The sequence below is a fragment of the Salmo salar genome, chromosome 19, assembly GCF_965601325.2.
Source record: "Salmo salar chromosome 19, fSalSal1, whole genome shotgun sequence".
Taxonomy (NCBI): domain Eukaryota; kingdom Metazoa; phylum Chordata; class Actinopteri; order Salmoniformes; family Salmonidae; genus Salmo; species Salmo salar.
In genome coordinates this window covers 21,133,881-21,153,192 of record NC_138309.1, presented here as the reverse complement: position 1 = coordinate 21,153,192, position 19,312 = coordinate 21,133,881, and the positions used below count along the sequence as shown (strand labels likewise).

The following is a 19,312-nucleotide window of genomic DNA, read 5'->3' as shown; positions in this document are numbered from 1 at the left end:
CTTGTGACATCGAGTGCTCTAGGTGTCCTGGAGGGCAGGCAGTTTTGTGCTTTGGGCTGACTGCACCACCCTCTGGAGAGCCTTGCGGTTGCGGGCGGTGCAGCTGCAGCTGCCATACCAGGCGGTTATACAGGATGCTCTCAATCGTGAATCTGTAAAAGTTTGTGAGGGTTTTACGTGCTACGCAAATTTCTTCAGCCTCCTGAGGTTGAAGAGGTGCTGTTGTGCCTTCTTCACCACACTGTCTGTGTGGGTGGACCATTTCAGTTTGTCAGTTATGTGTATGCCGAGGAACTTGAAGCTTTCCACCTTCTACACTGCGGTCCCATCGATGTGGAAAAGGGAGTGGTCCCTCTGCTGTTTCCTGAATTCCACGATCATCTCCTTTGTTTTGTTGATGTTGAGTGAGAGGTTGTTTTCCTGACACCACACTTCCAGATTCCTCACCTCCTCCCTGTAGGCTGTCTCGTCATTGTTGGTAATCAAGCCTGTTGTGTTGTCTGCAAACTTGATGATTGATTTGGAGGCGTGCTTGGCCAATGAAGTCATGGGTGAACAGGGAGTACAGCAGTGGGCTGAGCACACACCCTTGTTGGGCCCCAGTGTTAAGGATCAGCGAAGTGGAGGTGTTGTTTCCTACCTTCACTACCTGTGGGTGGCCAGTCAGGAAGTCCAGGACCCAGTTGCACAGGGCGCGGTTCAGACCCAGGGCCTTGAGCTTAATGGTGAGCTTGGATGGTTCTATGGTGTTGAATACTGAGCTATAGTCAATGAACAGCATTCTTACATAGGTATTCCTCTTGTTCAGATGGGATAGGGCAGTGTGCAGTGCGATCGCTGTGGATCTATTGGGTTGGTAAGCAAACTGAAGTGCGTCTAGGGTGACAGGTAAGGTAGAGGTGATATGATCCTTGACTAGTCTCTCAAAGCACTTCATGATGCCAGAAGTGAGTGACACGGGGCGATAGTAATTTAGTTCAGTTACCTTTGCTTTCTTGGGTACAGGAACAATGGTGGCCATATTGAAGCATGTGGGGACAGCAGACTGGGATAGGGAGAGATTGAATATGTCCATAAACACAACAGCCAGCTGGTCTGCGCATGCTCTGAGGATGCGGCTAGGAATGCCGTCTGGGCCAGCCGTCTGGTTCAGGTTCTCATCACTGGTACATCCTGTTTGAGTGGCAGGTGCTTCAGGAAGCATGTGGTGAAATCTCTTCAGATTACCTAAACAAATTGACAACTAGAATGCCAAAGGTGTGCAAGGCTGTAATTGCTGCAAATGGAGTATTCTTTGATGAAAGCAAAGTTTGAAGGACACAATTATTATTTTAATTAAAAAATCATTATTTATAACCTTATAACCTATAAATCAATGTCTTGACTATATTTCCTATTCATTTTGAAACTAATTTCATGTATGTTTTCATGGAAACAAGGACATTTCTAAGTGACTCCAAACTTTGGAACGGTAGTGTATGTCTTGTGTCTGAGCCATTGAATTGTGACTCCACTTTGTCTCTATACTGACGTTTTGCCTGTTTGATTGCCTTGCGGATGGAATAACTACACTGTTTGTATTCTGCCATATTCCCAGTCACCTTGCCGTGGTTAAAAGCGGTGGTTCGCGTTTTCATTTTTGACGAATGCTGCCATCTATGCGTGGTTTCTGGTTAGGGTAGGTTTTAATTGTCACAGTGGGTACGACATCTATACACTTCCTGATAAACTCAGTCACTGTATCAGTATATTCATCAATATTATTTTCGGAAGCTACCCTTGTCCACGTTATCAAAACATATCCTAGTCCGCATGATCAAAACAATCTTGAGGCGTGGATTCCGATTGGTCAGAACAGCGTTGAATAGTCCTTAGCACAGGTACTTCCTATTTGGGTTTTTGCCTAGAGGAAGGGAAGCGCAATATGGAGTTGTGGTCAGATTTGCCGAAAGGAGGGCAGGGGAGGGCCTTGTAGGCATCCTAGAAGTTGGAGTAGCTGTGGTCGAGTGTTTTAGGAGCGTAAATACTACAGTCGATGTGTTGATAGAACTTCGGCAGCCTTTTTCTCAAATTTGCTACAATAAATGCGGCCTCGGGATATGTGGTTTCCAGTTTGCATAAAGTCCAATGAAGTTCTTTGAGAGCCATCATGATGTCAGCTTGAGGGGGGATATACAGTACAAGGCTGTGACTATAACCGAAGATAATTTTCTAGGGAGATAATATGGTCGGTATTTTTTAGTTTAGTTTATTAATTCGACCATTTTAAAAAACAAGCACACATAAAACTTGAAAAAGCCATACATGCACATTAATAAAATCATCGAGTATAACACACAATAAAGTCTGTGACTTATTTCCATTGTGGTCCTCTTGAGACAAGATGGCTAGACAAGATCGAACACAGTATGGAAGTGAAAAAAATTAAACAAAAACAGAGAAGAAGGACATCTATCTCATCATTCCAGTTACATCATAGGGGTCATTCATATGGGCACAGAAGACATCAAACATATTTTTACTTTATTTTTATAGCCGCCCAGAGAGGACGTTGTTTCTATGGGCAGAGGCAACTCATTCCATTCTGAGGCTCCAGTATACAAGAAAGTACCTTTCCCAGCATTACTCCTGAACCTGTACAAGCACACATCAGCAACACCTGATCTGGTGCTGTGATTGTGTGCTTCCCTAACACGAGGAAAGTAATCACTTAGATATCTGGGCACAGGACCATACATACTCCTGTAAACCAAACCTAGTCTAATCTGGGACGCCCTAGCCTCAACAAGCAGCCAGTTTAGTTCCTGAAAGCAGCTCCTGCCTATGTGAGTACGTGGACTCACCTTGATCAGCTTATTCTGGGCAATCTGGAGCTTCCCCTTCATAAGCTTTAATAAGCCTCCAAACCAGAAAGTACTATAATAGTCAAAATGGCATTGAGTGAGGGCAGTAGCTAGCACTTTCATGGAGTCCTTATCAAGCAGCTTGGACTTTCTAGCCAAAAACTTGTCCTGGCATTAACCTTCCCTAGCACTTTATTGGCCATGCTCACTCACACCTCCCAAGCTTCCATCAAGGATACATCCCAAGTAGCTAACAGAGGTTTTAGTAGTCAGCACCTCGCCCCCTAATTCCACACTTATTTCAGAGGGCCTACTCAATTTATGTCTGGATCCAAAAATAATTACTTCAGGTTTCTCTGAAGTGCAGAGATAGCTTATTATCTCCAAGCCATTTGCTAATGTTAGTAATCTTTGTGCTAAGTTTGCTCTCCAACATAGTTTTACTTTTGTGAGACACCAGAAGTGTAGAGTCATCCTCCTAAAGAAAAATACGGCAAGAACAAGCATCTTTCATATCGTTAATATAGACTAAAAACAGCAGAGGCCACAGCACGCTCCCTTGCGGAACGCCACAACTCATTGGTTTTGCCTGAGACAGTGAACCATTAACCTCTACTACTTGCTCCCTTCCTGATAAATAGGACTTTACCCAGCCTAGAGGGATACTGTTTAACCCCAGTGCCTCCAGTTTGGAGATTAGGAGACAGTGGTTAACTGTATCAAAGGCCTTCTGTAGGTCAAGCAGTACGATTCCACAGAGATTTCCCTCTTTGATTGTGATGTATTCTAGGTGATGTATTCCTGCTGCAGTATATCTCCGCATTCTGTGCTCAGTTCTTTTGCCGGCAGTTGGTCTCGGTGTATCATACAATGTGTCCATATGGCAGAGGGAGACACATTCATAACTAGAGTGCAGAGGCTTGCCCACTGTCCCGCCATAGATGGAGACCCATCTCTGCAAAAGCCCACCATTCGATCCCATGGAATCTGCTTATCGTCAATATAGCCACACAGCACACTGAACATCCCCTGTGCCGTTTCATGCTCGGAAATCGTGAGACAGAACAATATGTCCTCGTAAATAGCATCCCCCGTCATTTATAGTGAACAAAAGTCAATGCATGGGCCTCTCTGCCCTTACAGCTAATGTCTATTTGGAGAGCATAATCTGGTTCGTTTTTGAGTTGTTCAGGCAGTTTCCTCTTCAATGCTAGAAATTGCTAAAATGATTTGTTTAACTGTGTTATATGACATAGGTATTGATGTGAGTTTCTGTGCCTCTGCCGCTCCACACATTGTTTTCACCATCTCAATTGCGTCCGTTTAAATCAAAGTCGCTGCAATAGTGTGTCATTTCATAGCAGTCCTAGCTATTCACCGTGGGAATGATTCAAGTGCAACGGTCGAGTGTGGCCTTTTCCCTTGATCTAAGGGAACTCTCTGGTAGAATTTTATTTAAATTTATATTTTTAAGGTTAAACACATTGCAAGATTTTGAGATACAAAAACAATTCTAATATACAGTACCAGTCAAAAGTTTGGACACACCTACTCATTCAAGGTTTTTTTTTTATTTTTACTATTTTCTACATTGTAGAATAATAGTGAAGACATCAGAACTAGGAAATAACACATATGGAATCATGTAGTAACCAAAAAAGTGTTAAACAAATCAAATATATTTTAGGTTTTAGATTATTAAAATCAAATCTAATTTTATTTGTCACATGCGCAAAATGCAACAGGTATACAACAGGTAGACCTTTCAATGAAATGCTTAGTTACAAGCCCTTAACAAACAATGCAGTTTTACAAAAATTACCTAAAAAAATATAAATAAAAGTAACAAATCTATAAAGAGCAGCAGTAAAATAACAGTAGCGAGGCTATATACAGGGGGTACCAGTACAGAGTCAATGTGCGGGGGTACCGGTTAGTTGAGGTAATTGACGTAGTATCTACATGTAGGTAGAGTTATTAAAGTGACTATGCATAGATAATAACAGAGCAGCATCGTAAAAGAGGGGGGGGGCAATGCAAATAGTCTGGGTAGCCATTTGATTAGATGTTCAGGAATCTTATGGATTGGAGGCAGAAGCTGTTTAGACGCCTCTTGGACCTAGACTTGGCGCTCCGGTACCGCTTGCCGTGCGGTAGCAGAGAGAACAGTCTATGACTAGGGTGGCTGGAGTCTTTGACAATTTTCAGGGCCTTCCTCTGACACCACCTGGTATAGAGGTCCTGGATGGCAGGAAGCTTGGCCCCAGTGATGTACTGGGCCGTACGCACTACCTTCTGTAGTGCCTTGCAGTCGGAGGCCAGGCAGTGATGCAACCCGTCAGCATGCTCTCGATGGTGCAGCTGTAGAAGATTTTGAGGATCTGAGGACCATGCCAAATCATTCCAGTCTCCTGAGGGGGGATAGGTTTTGTTGTGCCCTCTTCACAACTGTCTTGGTGTGCTTGGACCATGTTAGTTTGTTGGTGATGTGGATGCCAAGGAACTTGAAGCTCTCAACCTGCTTCACTACACGCCCCCCATCGATGAGAATGGGGGCATTCTTGGTCTTCCACAATCATCTCCTTTGTCCTGAACACGTTGAGGGAGAGGTTGTTGTCCTTGCACCACACAGTCAGGTCTCTGACCTCCTCGCTATAGGCTATCTCAACGTTGTCTGTGATCAGGCCTATCACTGTTGTTTCATCGCCTAACTTAATTATGGTGTTGGAGTCGTGCCTGACCATGCAGTCATGAGTGAACAGGGAGTACAGGAGGGGACTGAGCACACACCCTTGAGGGGCCCCAGTGTTGTTGGTCAGTGTGGCAGAAGTGTTGTTACCTACCCTTACCACCTGGGGGTGGCCCGTCAGGAAGTCCAGGATCCAGTTGAAGAGGGAGGTGTTTAGTCCCAGGGTCCTTAACTTAGTGATGAGCTTTGAGGGCTCTATGGTGTTGAACGCTGAGCTGTCGTCAATGAATAGCATTCTCACATACAGTTGAAGTCGGAAGTTTACATACACTTAAGTTGGAGTCATTAAAACTTGTTTTTTAACCACTCCACAAATGTCTTGTTAACAAACTATAGTGTTGGCATGTCGATTAGGACATCTACTTTGTTCATGACACAAGTAATTTTACCAACAATTATTTACAGACAGATTATCGTAGAAAAGCGATAATATTCCGACAGGGAATCTCCTTTTCGGCAAACAGAGGAAAAAATCCCGAAGGCGGGGGCGGTCGGGTCACGCGCATAAGCCCAGTGTCCCTTGATCGGCCACTTGAGAAAGGCGATAATGTGTTTCAGCCTGGGGCTGGAATGACGACATTCTGTTTTTTCCCAGGCTCTGAGCGCCAAACGGACGAAGTGGAAAGTTTCACGTTAGAGCAGAGATCCTTAGTAAATGATAGAGATGGAAAAGAAGTTCAAGAAATGGTCAGACAGGCCACTTCCTGTAAAGGAATCTCTCAGGTTTTGACCTGCCATTTGAGTTCTGTTATACTCACAGACACCATTCAAACAGTTTTAGAAAATTTAGGGTGTTTTCTATCCATATGTAATAAGTATATGCATATTCTAGTTACTGGGTAGGAGTGGTAACCAGATTAAATCGGGTATGTTTTTTATCCAGCCGTGTCAATACTGCCCCCTAGCCCTAACAGGTTAACTTATAATTCACTGTATCACAATTCCAGTGGGTCATAAGTTTACATACACTAATTTGACTGTGCCTTTAAACAACTTGGAAAATTCCAGAATGATGTCATGGCTTTAGAAGCTTCTGATAGGCTAATTGAAATAATTTGAGTCAATTGGAGGTGTACTTGAGGATGTATTTCAAAGCCTACCATCAAACTCAGTGCCTCTTTGCTTGACATCATCGGAAAATCAAAAGAAATCAGCCAAGACCTCAGAAAGAAAATTGTAGACCTCCACAAGTCTGGTTCATCCTTGGGAGCAATTTCCAAATGCTTGAAAGTACCACGTTCCTCTGTACAAACAATAGTACGCAAGTATAAACACCATCGCACCACGCAGCCGTCATACCGCTCAGGAAGGAGACACGTTCTGTTTCCTAGAGATGAACGTACTTTGGTGTGAAAAGTGCAAATCAATCCCAGAACAACAGCAAAGGACCTTGTGAAGATGCTGGAGGAAACAGGTACAAAGCATCTATATACACAGTAAAACGAGTCCTATATAGACCTAAGCTGAAAAGCCACTCAGGAAGGAAAAAGACACTGCTCCAAAACCGCCATAAAAAAGCCAGACTAAGGTTTGCAACTGCACATGGGGACAAAGATCGTGCTTTTTGGAGAAAAAAAGTCCTCTGGTCTGATGAAAAAGCAGAACTGTTTTGCCATAATGACCATCGTTATGTTTGGAGGAAAAAGGGGGAGGCTTGCAAGACAAAAACACCATCCCAACCGTGAAGCACAGGGGTGTAGGGCAGAACTGAAAAGGTGTGTTCAAGCAAGGATGCCTACAAACCTGACGCAGTTATACCAGCTCTGTCAGGAGGAATGAGCCAAAATTCACCCAACTTATTGTGGGAAGCTTGTGGAAGGCTACCTGAAATGTTTGACCGAAGTTAAAGAATTTAAAAGGCAATGCTACCAAATACTAATTGAGTGTATGTAAACTTCTGACCCACTGGGAATGTGATGAAAAAAAAATAAAAGCTGAAATAAATCATTCTCTCTACTATTATTCTGACATTTCACATTCTTAAAATAAAGTGGTGATCCTAATTGACCTAAGACGGGGGACTTTTACTAGGATCAAATGTCAAGAATTGTGAAAAACTGAGTTTAAATGTATTTAGCTAAGGTGTATGTAAACTTCCAACTTCCGACTTCAACTTGCCAGTTGTAGGTGTTCCTTTTGTCCACGTGTGAAAAGGCAGTGTGGAGAGTAATAGAGATTGCATCATCTTTGGATCTGTTGGGGTGGTATGCAAATTGGAGTGGGTCTAGGGTTTCTGGGATAATGGTGTTGATGTGAGCCATGACCAGCCTTTCAAAGCACTTCAAGGTTACAGACGTGAGCCCTACGGGTCGGTAGTCATTTAGTCAGGTTACCTTAGTGTTCTTGGGCACAGGGACTATGGTGGTCTGCTTGAAACATGTTGGTATTACAGACTCAGACAGGGAGAGGTTGAAAATATCAATGAAGACACTTGCCAGTTGGTTAGGGCATGCTCGGAGTACACGTCCTGGTAATCCGTCTGGCCCTGCGGCCTTATGATTTTTGACCAGTTTAAAGGTCTTACTCACATCAGCCACAGAGAGTGTGATCACAGTCGTCCGGAACAGGTGATGCTCTCATGCATGTTTCAGTGTTACTTGCCTCAACGCGAGTATAGAATAAATGTACCTCGTCTGGTTGGCTCGTGTCACTGGGCAGCTCTTGGCTTTGCTTCCATTTGTAGTCTGTAATTGTTTGCAAGCCCTGCATAGCGTCGGAGCCGGTCTAGTACGATTCGATCTTAGTCCTCTATTGACGCTTTGCCTGTTTGATGGTTCGTCGGAGGGCATAGCGGGATTTCTTCTAAGTTTACGGGTTAGAGTCCCACTCCTTGAAAGTGGCAGCTCTACCCTTTAGCTCAGTGCGGATGTTGCCTGTAATCCATGGCTTCTGGTTGGGGTGTATACGTACAGTCACTGTGGTGATGTCATCGATGCACTTCTTGATGTGGTGTACTCTTCAATGCCATTGGAAGAATCCCAGAACATATTCCAGTCTGTGCTAGCAAAATAGTCCTGTAGCTTAGTGTCTGCTTCATCTGACCACTTTTTTATTGACCGAGTCACTGGTGCTTCCTGCTTTAATTTTTGCTCGTAAGCAGGAATCAGGAGGTTAGAATTATGGTCAGAGTTGACAAATGTAGGGTGAGGGAGAGCGTTGTACCCGTCTCTGTTTTGGAGTAAAGGTGGTCTAGAGTTTCTTTTCCCTCTGGTTGCACAATTAACATGCTGGTAGAAATTAGGTCAAATGGATTTAAGTTTCCCTGCATTAAAGTCTAGGAGATCTGGATGAGCGTTTTCCTGTTTGCTTTTGGCCGTTTACAGCTCATTGAGTGTGGTCGTAGTGCCAGCATCAGTTTGTGGTGGTAAAAAGACAGGTAGGTAGATAGTGTGGTCTACAGCTTATCATGAGATACTCTACCTCAGGCGAGCAAAACCTTGAGCATTCCTTAGATATCGTGCAACAGCTGTTGTTTACAAATATACATAGACCATCACCCCTTGTCTTACCAGAGGCTACTGTGCTATCCTGCCGGTACAGTGTATAACAAGCCAGCTGTATGTTATTCATGTCATCTTTCAGCCACGACTTGGTGAAACATAAGATATTACAGTTTTTAATGTCTTGCGGCTAGGATATATGTATGTGTGTATATATTTATTGTTATTTATTGTTTTGTAGAAATTCTCCAGCTACTCCATTTTCATATTACATGAACCTACGTGGGGTCGCAAACCATAGTTTGGGAACCGCTGGTGTAGAGTTTGTTGTCCTTCTGGCAGGTTCTCCCATCTCAGCAAAGGAACTCTGTATTTCTGTCACTAGTAATTGGGTTCTTGGTCACCTTTCTGACCAACATCTTCCTTGCCCGTTTGGTCAGTTTGGTAGGACAGCCAGCTCTATGCAGAGTCTGGGTAGTTCCATTCTTTTTCCATTTCCCAATGATGGAGAACACTGTGGTCTTGGAAACTTGGGGTCACGTACCCTAGTTTGGGAACAGCTGTATTAACCCTATCTCTCACGAGACCCCAGCAAAGATTGGCTTTTCATTTATCTGACTTTCATTTATCTGCATGTCCAGCCCCTGTATTTGGCCTCACACTTAAATGGAATGGAAAAACACTTTACAAATGTAAATTAAAATGTTTTGCCAGAGCAAAAACCTGATAAAAATGAATTCATATAAATGCTGTACAGAAATTGTTTGCTCGCTGTGAAGTGACTATGCAACTAGTCAGTGACAATTGTATGGAGTTTGTGACAGCAACTATGTGCGCTTATTACAGTATTATTGACAATATGTCATGGGATTTCTAATGATCCTCTTTGTAGAAGAACCCCTTACCTTGTAACAACACTTGTATAGCTTGTGAGCGTCTTAGAGCAAATGTTCCATATGCGTGTTCGTGAGCATCTCAGCTTTTCATCGATAGAGCTAATAGTTTAAACCTCAGACCATTCGGTCTTACAAACACTGCTCTAGCTCAGCCCCCATGAATCACACATACTAATGGTTGATATCTATTGATACAGAAGAAATAGACTAACCCATTGGTACAACCCACTATGTTTAAAACGTGCTAGCGTTGCTGTGGGACACATTGGGTTAACATGTTGTAACGTAGTACTTTAGTAGGTGGTACACAAGTGGAATGAAGTATGATCCTAATCCTGCATGTTTTCCTGGTGCCTTTTTCCTGGACATACAGCCACTGAACTATGAGAGGAAGAAGACCTACACCCTTCACATTGAAGGAGTGAATACCCACGTGGAACCTCGCTTTTCCTACCTTGGTCCTTTCAAAGACACTGCCACCCTAAAGATCACTGTGGGAGATGTGGACGAGCCTCCTGTATTCTCTATGGATTATTACATCATGGATGTTTATGAAAACGCTCATATTGGTACAGAGGTGGGGGCTGTAACAGCCCGGGATCCAGACAGCAAAAACAGTCCTGTAAGGTAAGAGCTTGGAGACAATTTATTCTCTGTCTGCATCACCTCATCCCTAAGCCTGGGTAGTACAGGATCCAGAACTAGGCTAATCATGTGCCACTCCTTGTTTTGTGTTCAAACATGATTCTCCAGTCTGGTCAGGCAAATGTTTTGTTGTTATGAGTATAAATTAAAAAGCAGCAAATGGGCTCTACTAGACAACACATAATATGCATGTATGCTCACGTGCAAAGATATGGTAATATTAACCTGATTTTAAAAAACATACAACCCTTCAAGTGTCCTAATAGGAATCAGCTTTCCTAGTTTGCACGGCATGGGCTCCAATTATCATGTCTAAAAGCTTAGGGCCGTTCAGTCTATACAAACCTTGTATTCATTTTCACATTCCAAGAAATGAAGAGGGAATTGCGTCATAACCTCATATCAGATACAGTATATTATCCATACCCCAATAGATTGCAATCTAATAGTCCCTATTACATGATATATGATCTTGGTTTGGTGAAACACCACGCTGTACATATGGAATTCCTCAATTGTATTAAGCACTGAACCACAGTCCCTTCACATGTTATTGTGGCCATATCTCTTTCCGCCATGTCTGCAAAAGACAGGCTGGCTAGCCAGACCCTTTATGAAGAAAGATGTATCTATAATACATGTTCAAGGAGTGATAGAGATGCTGACGGAGTCTGACATTTTTAAACAAGATTCTTATTGTGAATCAACAGCTTAAGATATTTGAAAGGGATTTATATTAAACAAAAGGAAATCTACATATGAAAGGGTCCTGGTGGGATACCTCCCCCTCGTCTAATTCGTAGAGCTCTCTGTCTCACTGTTCACCACCAGAAAGGAAGAGACAATGGGAAAGGTTTGAATAAAATCCATTTGAACTGAGAAAAAGAAAAATGCCACAAAATAATATTCCTTGAGTTGGTGGTTGACGGTTTGCTGTTGGAGACAGATCGCAGTCTCTCTCTCTCTGATCGCTGATGCTGCTTTTACCTCATGTATCATTTATGTTCCCTCAAGATACGAAGAAATAAGGCCATTAGTTAGATTTTTTTAAGATCATTTCAGGTCCCTTTGTTATTGACACATTTTAATTGCCTAACAAGGTGGTGAGTCATAGTCATCACAGCAAAATCTTCAAGTCCCTCTGAGGACCAAGGTGCTGTCTGATCTGACACATCCATGATGAGAGTTCTCTAGCAACTCCATAACAGTTACAGAGAGTAATAACCTGTGTCACACTCGTAGTGCACTGTAAATGGTCTTCTGTAATAGTGCTAACATATTTTGAATAAAGCCCTATGCATGACTCAGGGTTGGGGAGTTATCTGATTACAAAAACTAAAAAAAACTGTACACACTAAAATAAAATATGAGGGTTCCTCAAGGGTTCTTTGGGAAGGGTGATGGTTCTATGTGGAATCATAATGACTCAAATAACCCTTTGAGTTCTTTGATGGTTCTTTACAGTTCACCAAAGGGTTTTTTGCTCTTTTAGTCATAATTAAATGTAGGGGAGGCAGCTCATTAGAATATTTTGGGGCGGCTCTTTTTGTGCAACCGTGAGTGAGTGTCATTCCAGTTCATCTAACGTGTTGTTTTATGCCATTCTATACTATGGCCAGTGACTGTCTTGTAAAATACTTTGAGTCAATTGAGAACAATTGAGAATGGTTGACTAAATCAATCAATGGTTTTCAATTCTCTCCTCAGGGAACTGCAGCTGTTCCAGAGGAAGCTCACTTGATTAAACTTGTCACCTAACACAATAATAACACCTATGAAATTTTAAGTATATAATATGGCTTCCCATAATAAAAAAAATCTGTATGGTTATTTGAAAGGATCTGTTTGAAAGCAACTGTTTCATGGAAGCTGTTTGGTGCCATTTTTCCTACATTTTCCCATACGTGGGCCAGCCCCCTAGCAATTCGAGTTCTAGCCAATGAGCTTCAGCCCCTCGCCATTTGATTCACAGCTAGTAAGATGCACACACAGCAAACAGAGAGAAAGAGAGAGAGAGAGAGAGGGAGAGAGAGAGAGAGAGACACCAGATAAGACAGGACAAATATGAGGTAGTAGGCAATTTTCGGGGACCACTTTTGTCTCGTCAGTGCTACTTTCAGAACAACTGGCAAAAAAGTATACAAAAGTACTGGAGAATCTCTTTAAGGGGAAAGCATTCCGAAAGTAACTGAAAGTAATCAGATTAAGTTACTGAGTTTTGGTAATCCAAAAGTTACGTTACTGATTACAATTTTGGACAGGTAACTAGAATCCATCTCAGGACACTGACGTGAATAATTGGCAGGCAAACTTTGTTGGAGGATTTCAGTTTACCAGGAGAGTGTCACTTTTGCCATCGTATTCAGTTACCTTACAGACTGATGCAAAACCCACCACACCAAGAAATTGATATGAGGTTGTGTTTAGGCATTTTCTGTGCTGTCAAAATATCACACGTGAAAACATTTCACTATTTAGACATTTTATGGAATCACATGATCATGCAAACGCCCATTCTGTTTTTGATTCCTCCCATGTAATTACCAAACGCTTGAACCTTGCTGTTAAAATCTCTCTTTCGGTCTTTGTGCACTCATAAACATGAGCGTTTAATAAACCATGACAGCATTTCTGCCGAGAGTGCCTTCTAAAATTGTAAGCAAGCTACGCTTACGAGAATTAATTAATTATAGCAAATGAATGCAATCCTTTGCTTTATTGTTTTTCCCCTCTCTCCATCTTGCTATTAGTGCTTTCTTTCCATGCCAATGTATATTAGTTCTAAGAACCAAGACTAAATTAGACGTGCAAATGGTTCATTAAAAAATAAATTACCAACCACACATTGTGTTCATTTCATACATAATAAAAATCTTTAGGAAACAAACTGAATATAGGCTAACATATGGAATTGTTTTAAAATGCTCTTAACATGCATTATATAGCTATTTGATTTGACATCTTAGGACCCCTTTAATTATAAATATACAAATATATATAATTTGATAAAATATTGAATTTGGCCTTTACTACGAAAAAGGTATGAAAATCTATGCATTCTGGATAAGAGCGTCTGCTAAATGAATCAAATGTCAAATGTAAAACTACTTTTGCCGATAGAAATGGATTGAATAACACATTCATAAATGGCAGTAAAATACAGTATTTTTTTTTTTATCTCAATACAGTTTTGAAGTGTCTGTCCTATATTGAGGAGATATAAGAAAGCTCAGGACATTTTAGTTTTTTGGATACACATTTAATCCCTGATTTGTGTTGCAACAAAACTACCTCCATACTTCCATTCATTTGTATGGGTTACCTTCAAACGAGATCCATGGGGGTTGTAGAGCAAAACAGAGAGGTTAGAGTGGCCATATTAGTTTGTAGGCCAAACCGTTCGGACGCTACATTTTCATGAGAAGACTGATTTCCGGGATGTCTCATGGTCTGACAAACACCACTGTAGTGGTTGAAAAAGTTGCCATTCGTCATGTTGAGTAAAAATACCTTAATAATATAACATGACTCAAGTAAAAAAGTGGAGTGCACCCAGTAAAATACTACTTGAGTAAAAGTATTTAGTTTTAAAAATACTTACTAAGTATCAAAAGTAAAGGTATAAAAAAAAAAAAATCCTTATATTAAGCAAACCAGATGGCATGATTTAATTATTATATATTTTTTTAAATATGGATAGTCAGGGGCACACTCCAACACTCAGAAATAATTTATAAACAAAGCATTTGTGTTTAGTGAGTCTGCCAGATCAGAGGCAATAGAGATGACCAGGGATTTTCTCTTTATAAGTGGGTGAATTGGACCATTTTCCTGTCCTTCTATGCGTTCAAAATGTAATGACTGATTTTGGGAGTCAGGGAGAATGTATGGAGTAAAAACTACATTTAATTTTCGGAATGTAGTGGAGTAAAATTTTTATTAAAAAATAAATAGTACAGTACAGATACCCCCCCAAAAATGGAATAGTACTTTAAAGTATACTTAACCCTTGTGATGTCTTAAGGGTCAAAACAGAGTGCAATGAATGCTCAGGGGGAAAAAAGTGTAGATTCACGCGCAGAGCATGGCAGGTGTTTATTTTGCCTTCACAGCAGGCAGGAATCGTAGTCACAGGCAGGCAAACAGGCAGGTGAATCAAAACTAGGACTGAAGGCGCTAACTGGTTCTCACAAACGAGCTAGGAAAAGGCTTAATAGTCAAAATGAACAATACCTCACAAAAGCACAAACAGAATGAACTGAACTAAATAAGGATCTGATGAGACCAGGTGAGTAACTAACACAGGTGAAATCAATGAACAAAAATGAAAGACAGGGCTACGTTCAAGAACACAATGAAACAGGGCTACGTACAAGAACACAATGAAACAGAACACAAGGTTGACTAAGAAAATAAATACAGAACCTTACACAGAGAAAACCCCCTACATGATCATTTTTCAACTTGAAATTTGAGTGACCACAACATTAGATAAAGTGAAACATCGCCTTTGTTCATATTTCCATAAAAGCTGTACCCCACTAGGGTAGAAAGACTGTCTTAGGATCCTTTTTGACCATGCAGTTATAAAATCATTTATACACCACAAAAACCACAAAGACACACACACATACAATGAGAATTTGAGATTATGTGTGCTACTGATCGAACTCAGCCAGCAGCTCCTGAAGAGGAAGATTACCATGGTTGGCAGAGTTAGAAAGAACAAGCCTGAGCTCCCCCTGCACTCCTCGCAACAAGGCGGAGAGAGGCCTTCTCATCAAAATTTGCCTTCACCCCCACGACCACTCTAGTTTCTTACCTCCCAAATAGGAACAAGAACGTGGCCCTCCAGAGCACACCCCACAAAATGGCTGAGATCAGTGATCATGAGGACAGGAAGCCAGCCATCATCCTGGACTACAACCATAACAAAGGAGGCGTGGACAACCTGTACAAGGTGACTGGAACTTACAGCTGCAGGAGGATGACTGCCCGCTGGTCCCTGGTCATCTTCTATAACATCATTAATGTGTCCTCATACAATGCCTTCGTGATATGGAACAAGATCAACCCTACCTGGATGCCTGATAACCTGAACAAGAGGAGGGTGTTGCTGGGAAAGGTACCCCACACATTCAAAGAAGGGAGCACCTCCCCACACAGCAGCCTCTGCAGCACTTGTGAAAGCTGTACAGGGGGTTGAATCTTGTCCTGATCCACCTGAGGCTGCAGTTGGGGCAGGCAAGAGGAGGAGATGCCAATTTTCCCCCCAAATAAGGACTGTAAAACAAATACTATGTCCTGCACATGTGAGAAATACATCTGCAAAGTCCATGAACACACACTTGCATACTGTCCTACATGTGCTAATTAAAGTTGATTGATTTATGTTCTTCACATTTTTGTTTTGTATCTATTATCTTATTTTATTCTTATTTATTGTTGTTGTTTATACACCTTGTGGGTGGTGACATGGTTAAAAAATGGGAAAAGACTAGTATTTTGTAGTTGATTTCCTCATTTTACAGAATATATCACTGTTGCCAAAACAGTTCAAGAATGTTATTGTTTCCTTTCAATAAAATGCATTCAAAACTACTTTCTTCACATTTCTGCAACATTCTTAGGCTATACAAGAGCTATCTCTTGCTAATAAAAAATGTATGTTTACACTTATGCAGTACCTTTAGCAATAATAATAATAAACCTCTACTTTAGTAAATAAAACAATTATGACAGGTGTGTTGTAATAAAAACAGGTGGTGTCCACTGACTAAATGCAGTCTTTCTGCATTGTGAAGAGGGAAAACCCAGATATTCACAAAGTTTGTGATGAATGACAGGTTGTTTCTTCATGCAAAATAGATTTGGGGTTTAAAATTCAATTAAGCAGCTTTATTTTAGGGGTTTAGTGAAGGTGGGTAATTGTTTACCCTTAGGACATGGGGAGTATACAGAATGTTAAGACTACACAAGGGTTAAGTACTTTACATCACTGCACTGCTGTAGCTCGGCCATCTTCGACCGCAGATGCGGAAGGCGGACATAGGCAGATTGAGACACAGCCCATGCAAAAAAAACAGAAATCTGTAGCTTAAACTGACATATTTTGATGGGGACGTTTTTTATTATGATACTTAGATTGACGCAGTCCTATGGGTCCTGATCTTATAGTAAGCCCTAGTCCTATGGGCTCTAGTCAAAAGTAGCGCACTAAATAGGGAATAGGGTGCAATTTGGGATGCACTCCCACTGTACTGTAAACGGTGGACCGTAGACTCCATAGCACACAGGGATACATTTGACATCAACCCTTCAAGGGTAATTTGTTTTTGCATCGTGATGCATTTCCCATTTCCACAGGTCTGCATGACATTTTTATTAGACTGTGCAGAAACGGTATTCATGCATTTTTAAACTATCCTCTCCCCCCTCCATTTCTCAAAATAGGTATTTCATCAACCTCAGTGAACACGGAGATAAGTATTTTAACATTGACATGGACAGCGGAGTTATAAAGACTACCCAGAGTCTGGACCGGGAAGACATGCCGTGGCACAACATTACTGTGATGGCCTCGGAGGTTGGTAGGTACAGAGGGTTTCCATTCCTACTGCAGCATGGTGTGTGTCTGTATGTGTGTGTCTGTGCGTGTGTCTAAAGGGTAGGGGAAGCTTCAAACTTAAAATATAAAATCTACCGTACAGAGGTCTGGGAGGAGAGGTTTGAAGGGTCAATCAATTCATATTTTCTTGTTCTGACCTCATCAAAGCTATTAAACTTTCCTTTAGCCTTTACACAAACATAATGATATACTAATGGTATTGAGGTATATGCCTAGATGGTTGCATCAGATTTGGAGATGATTCAATATGAATCGGTGTGTATGTCACTGTTGGTTTTGAAATGAGGGGATTAGTTGTGGTTTTAAGGAGGTGATTGAGTGATAAATGACTTATAAAGTTGTTGACATCACTGCTGTGGGGCTGATGAGTCACAGTGTGTGACCCAAATGGCACATTATTCCATAGGGCTCTGGTCAAAAGTAGTGCACTAAATAAGGAATAGGCTGCCATTTGTGATGTTACCACATGATCCATTAATGATTGTGTTTTATAACCTATTATAAAGCAATTCAATTCTGGTTGTCTAATGTGTCATTTATGTTAGCGTTTCCAAAATACTGTTATTTTATGAAAAGCACAACTATAGAGATGTTGTTTTGGAAAAGCTTTTAACAGTGTATTCATAGCACATTTAATGAAAAAACATCACAATTCCCATACCATTTTGGCCTTTAAAAGTATATTATTATGCATGAGTCATGAAGAATTGCAAGTTTTCTCCTCAAGTGTTGAAAAAAATTACTTTAAACAGCTTTCAATTTGTTTATATCCCATCCACAGAATTAAGCACTTCAGGCTCACTGCTGGTAAAGCGGATGATTGACAAAGGCAATGTACTGTACTCCGTCTCAGATTGAACAATTAAACCATTATTATTTTAGTTATTGGTCAATTAGAAGGAATAAGGGAACGCTCGCTCATAATTAAAATATTGACGCTTTATTTGTCAAATTATAATTAAAATCATGACATTTTGGCCATCAATGCCCTTCACTATTCTCATAAATATATACTGCTCAAAAAAATAAAGGGAACACTTAAACAACACATCCTAGATCTGAATGAAATAAATAATCTTATTAAAATACTTTTTTCTTTACATAGTTGAATGTGCTGACAACAAAATCACACAAAAATAATCAATGGAAATCAAATTTATCAACCCATGGAGTTCTGGATTTGGAGTCACACTCAAAATTAAAGTGGAAAACCACACTACAGGCTGATCCAACTTTGATGTAATGTCCTTAAAACAAGTCAAAATGAGGCTCAGTAGTGTGTGTGGCCTCCACGTGCCTGTATGACCTCCCTACAACGCCTGGGCATGCTCCTGATGAGGTGGCGGATGGTCTCCTGAGGGATCTCCTCCCAGACCTGGACTAAAGCATCCGCCAACTCCTGGACAGTCTGTGGTGCAACGTGGCGTTGGTGGATGGAGCGAGACATGATGTCCCAGATGTGCTCAATTGGATTCAGGTCTGGGGAACGGGCGGGCCAGTCCATAGCATCAATGCCTTCCTCTTGCAGGAACTGCTGACACTCCAGCCACATGAGGTCTAGCATTGTCTTGCATTAGGAGGAACCCAGGGCCAACCGCACCAGCATATGGTCTCACAAGGGGTCTGAGGATCTCATCTCGGTACCTAATGGCAGTCAGGCTACCTCTGGCGAGCACATGGAGGGCTGTGGGGCCCCCCAAAGAAATGCCACCCCACCCCACACCATGACTGACCCACTGCCAAACCGGTCATGCTGGAGGATGTTGCAGGCAGCAGAACGTTCTCCACGGCGTCTCCAGACTCTGTCACGTCTGTCACGTGCTCAGTGTGAACCTGCTTTCATCTGTGAAGAGCATAGGGCGCCAGTGGCGAATTTGCCAATCTTGGTGTTCTCTAGCAAATACCAAACGTCCTGCACGGTGTTGGGCTGTAAGCACAACCCCCACCTGTGGACGTCGGGCCCTCATACCACCCTCATGGAGTCTGTTTCTGACCGTTTGAGCAGACACATGCACATTTGTGGCCTGCTGGAGGTCATTTTGCAGGGCTCTAGCAGTGCTTCTCCTGCTCCTCCTTGCACAAAGGAGGAGGGAGCGGTCCTGCTGCTGGGT

At 41.7% G+C, this 19,312-nt stretch overlaps 1 protein-coding gene across 1 annotated transcript in view; it reads left to right on the top strand.

Moving 5' to 3' along the window:
• The window catches only part of LOC106578564 (cadherin-18), a 231,088-nt gene that overhangs the window by 165,258 nt on the left and 46,518 nt on the right, over positions 1–19,312 (top strand). The window contains exons 7-8 of the mRNA XM_014157549.3: positions 10,302–10,555; positions 17,027–17,163. Of these exons, the coding sequence (XP_014013024.1) occupies positions 10,302–10,555; positions 17,027–17,163 (391 nt within the window). The remainder of the gene's footprint in view (positions 1–10,301; positions 10,556–17,026; positions 17,164–19,312) is intronic.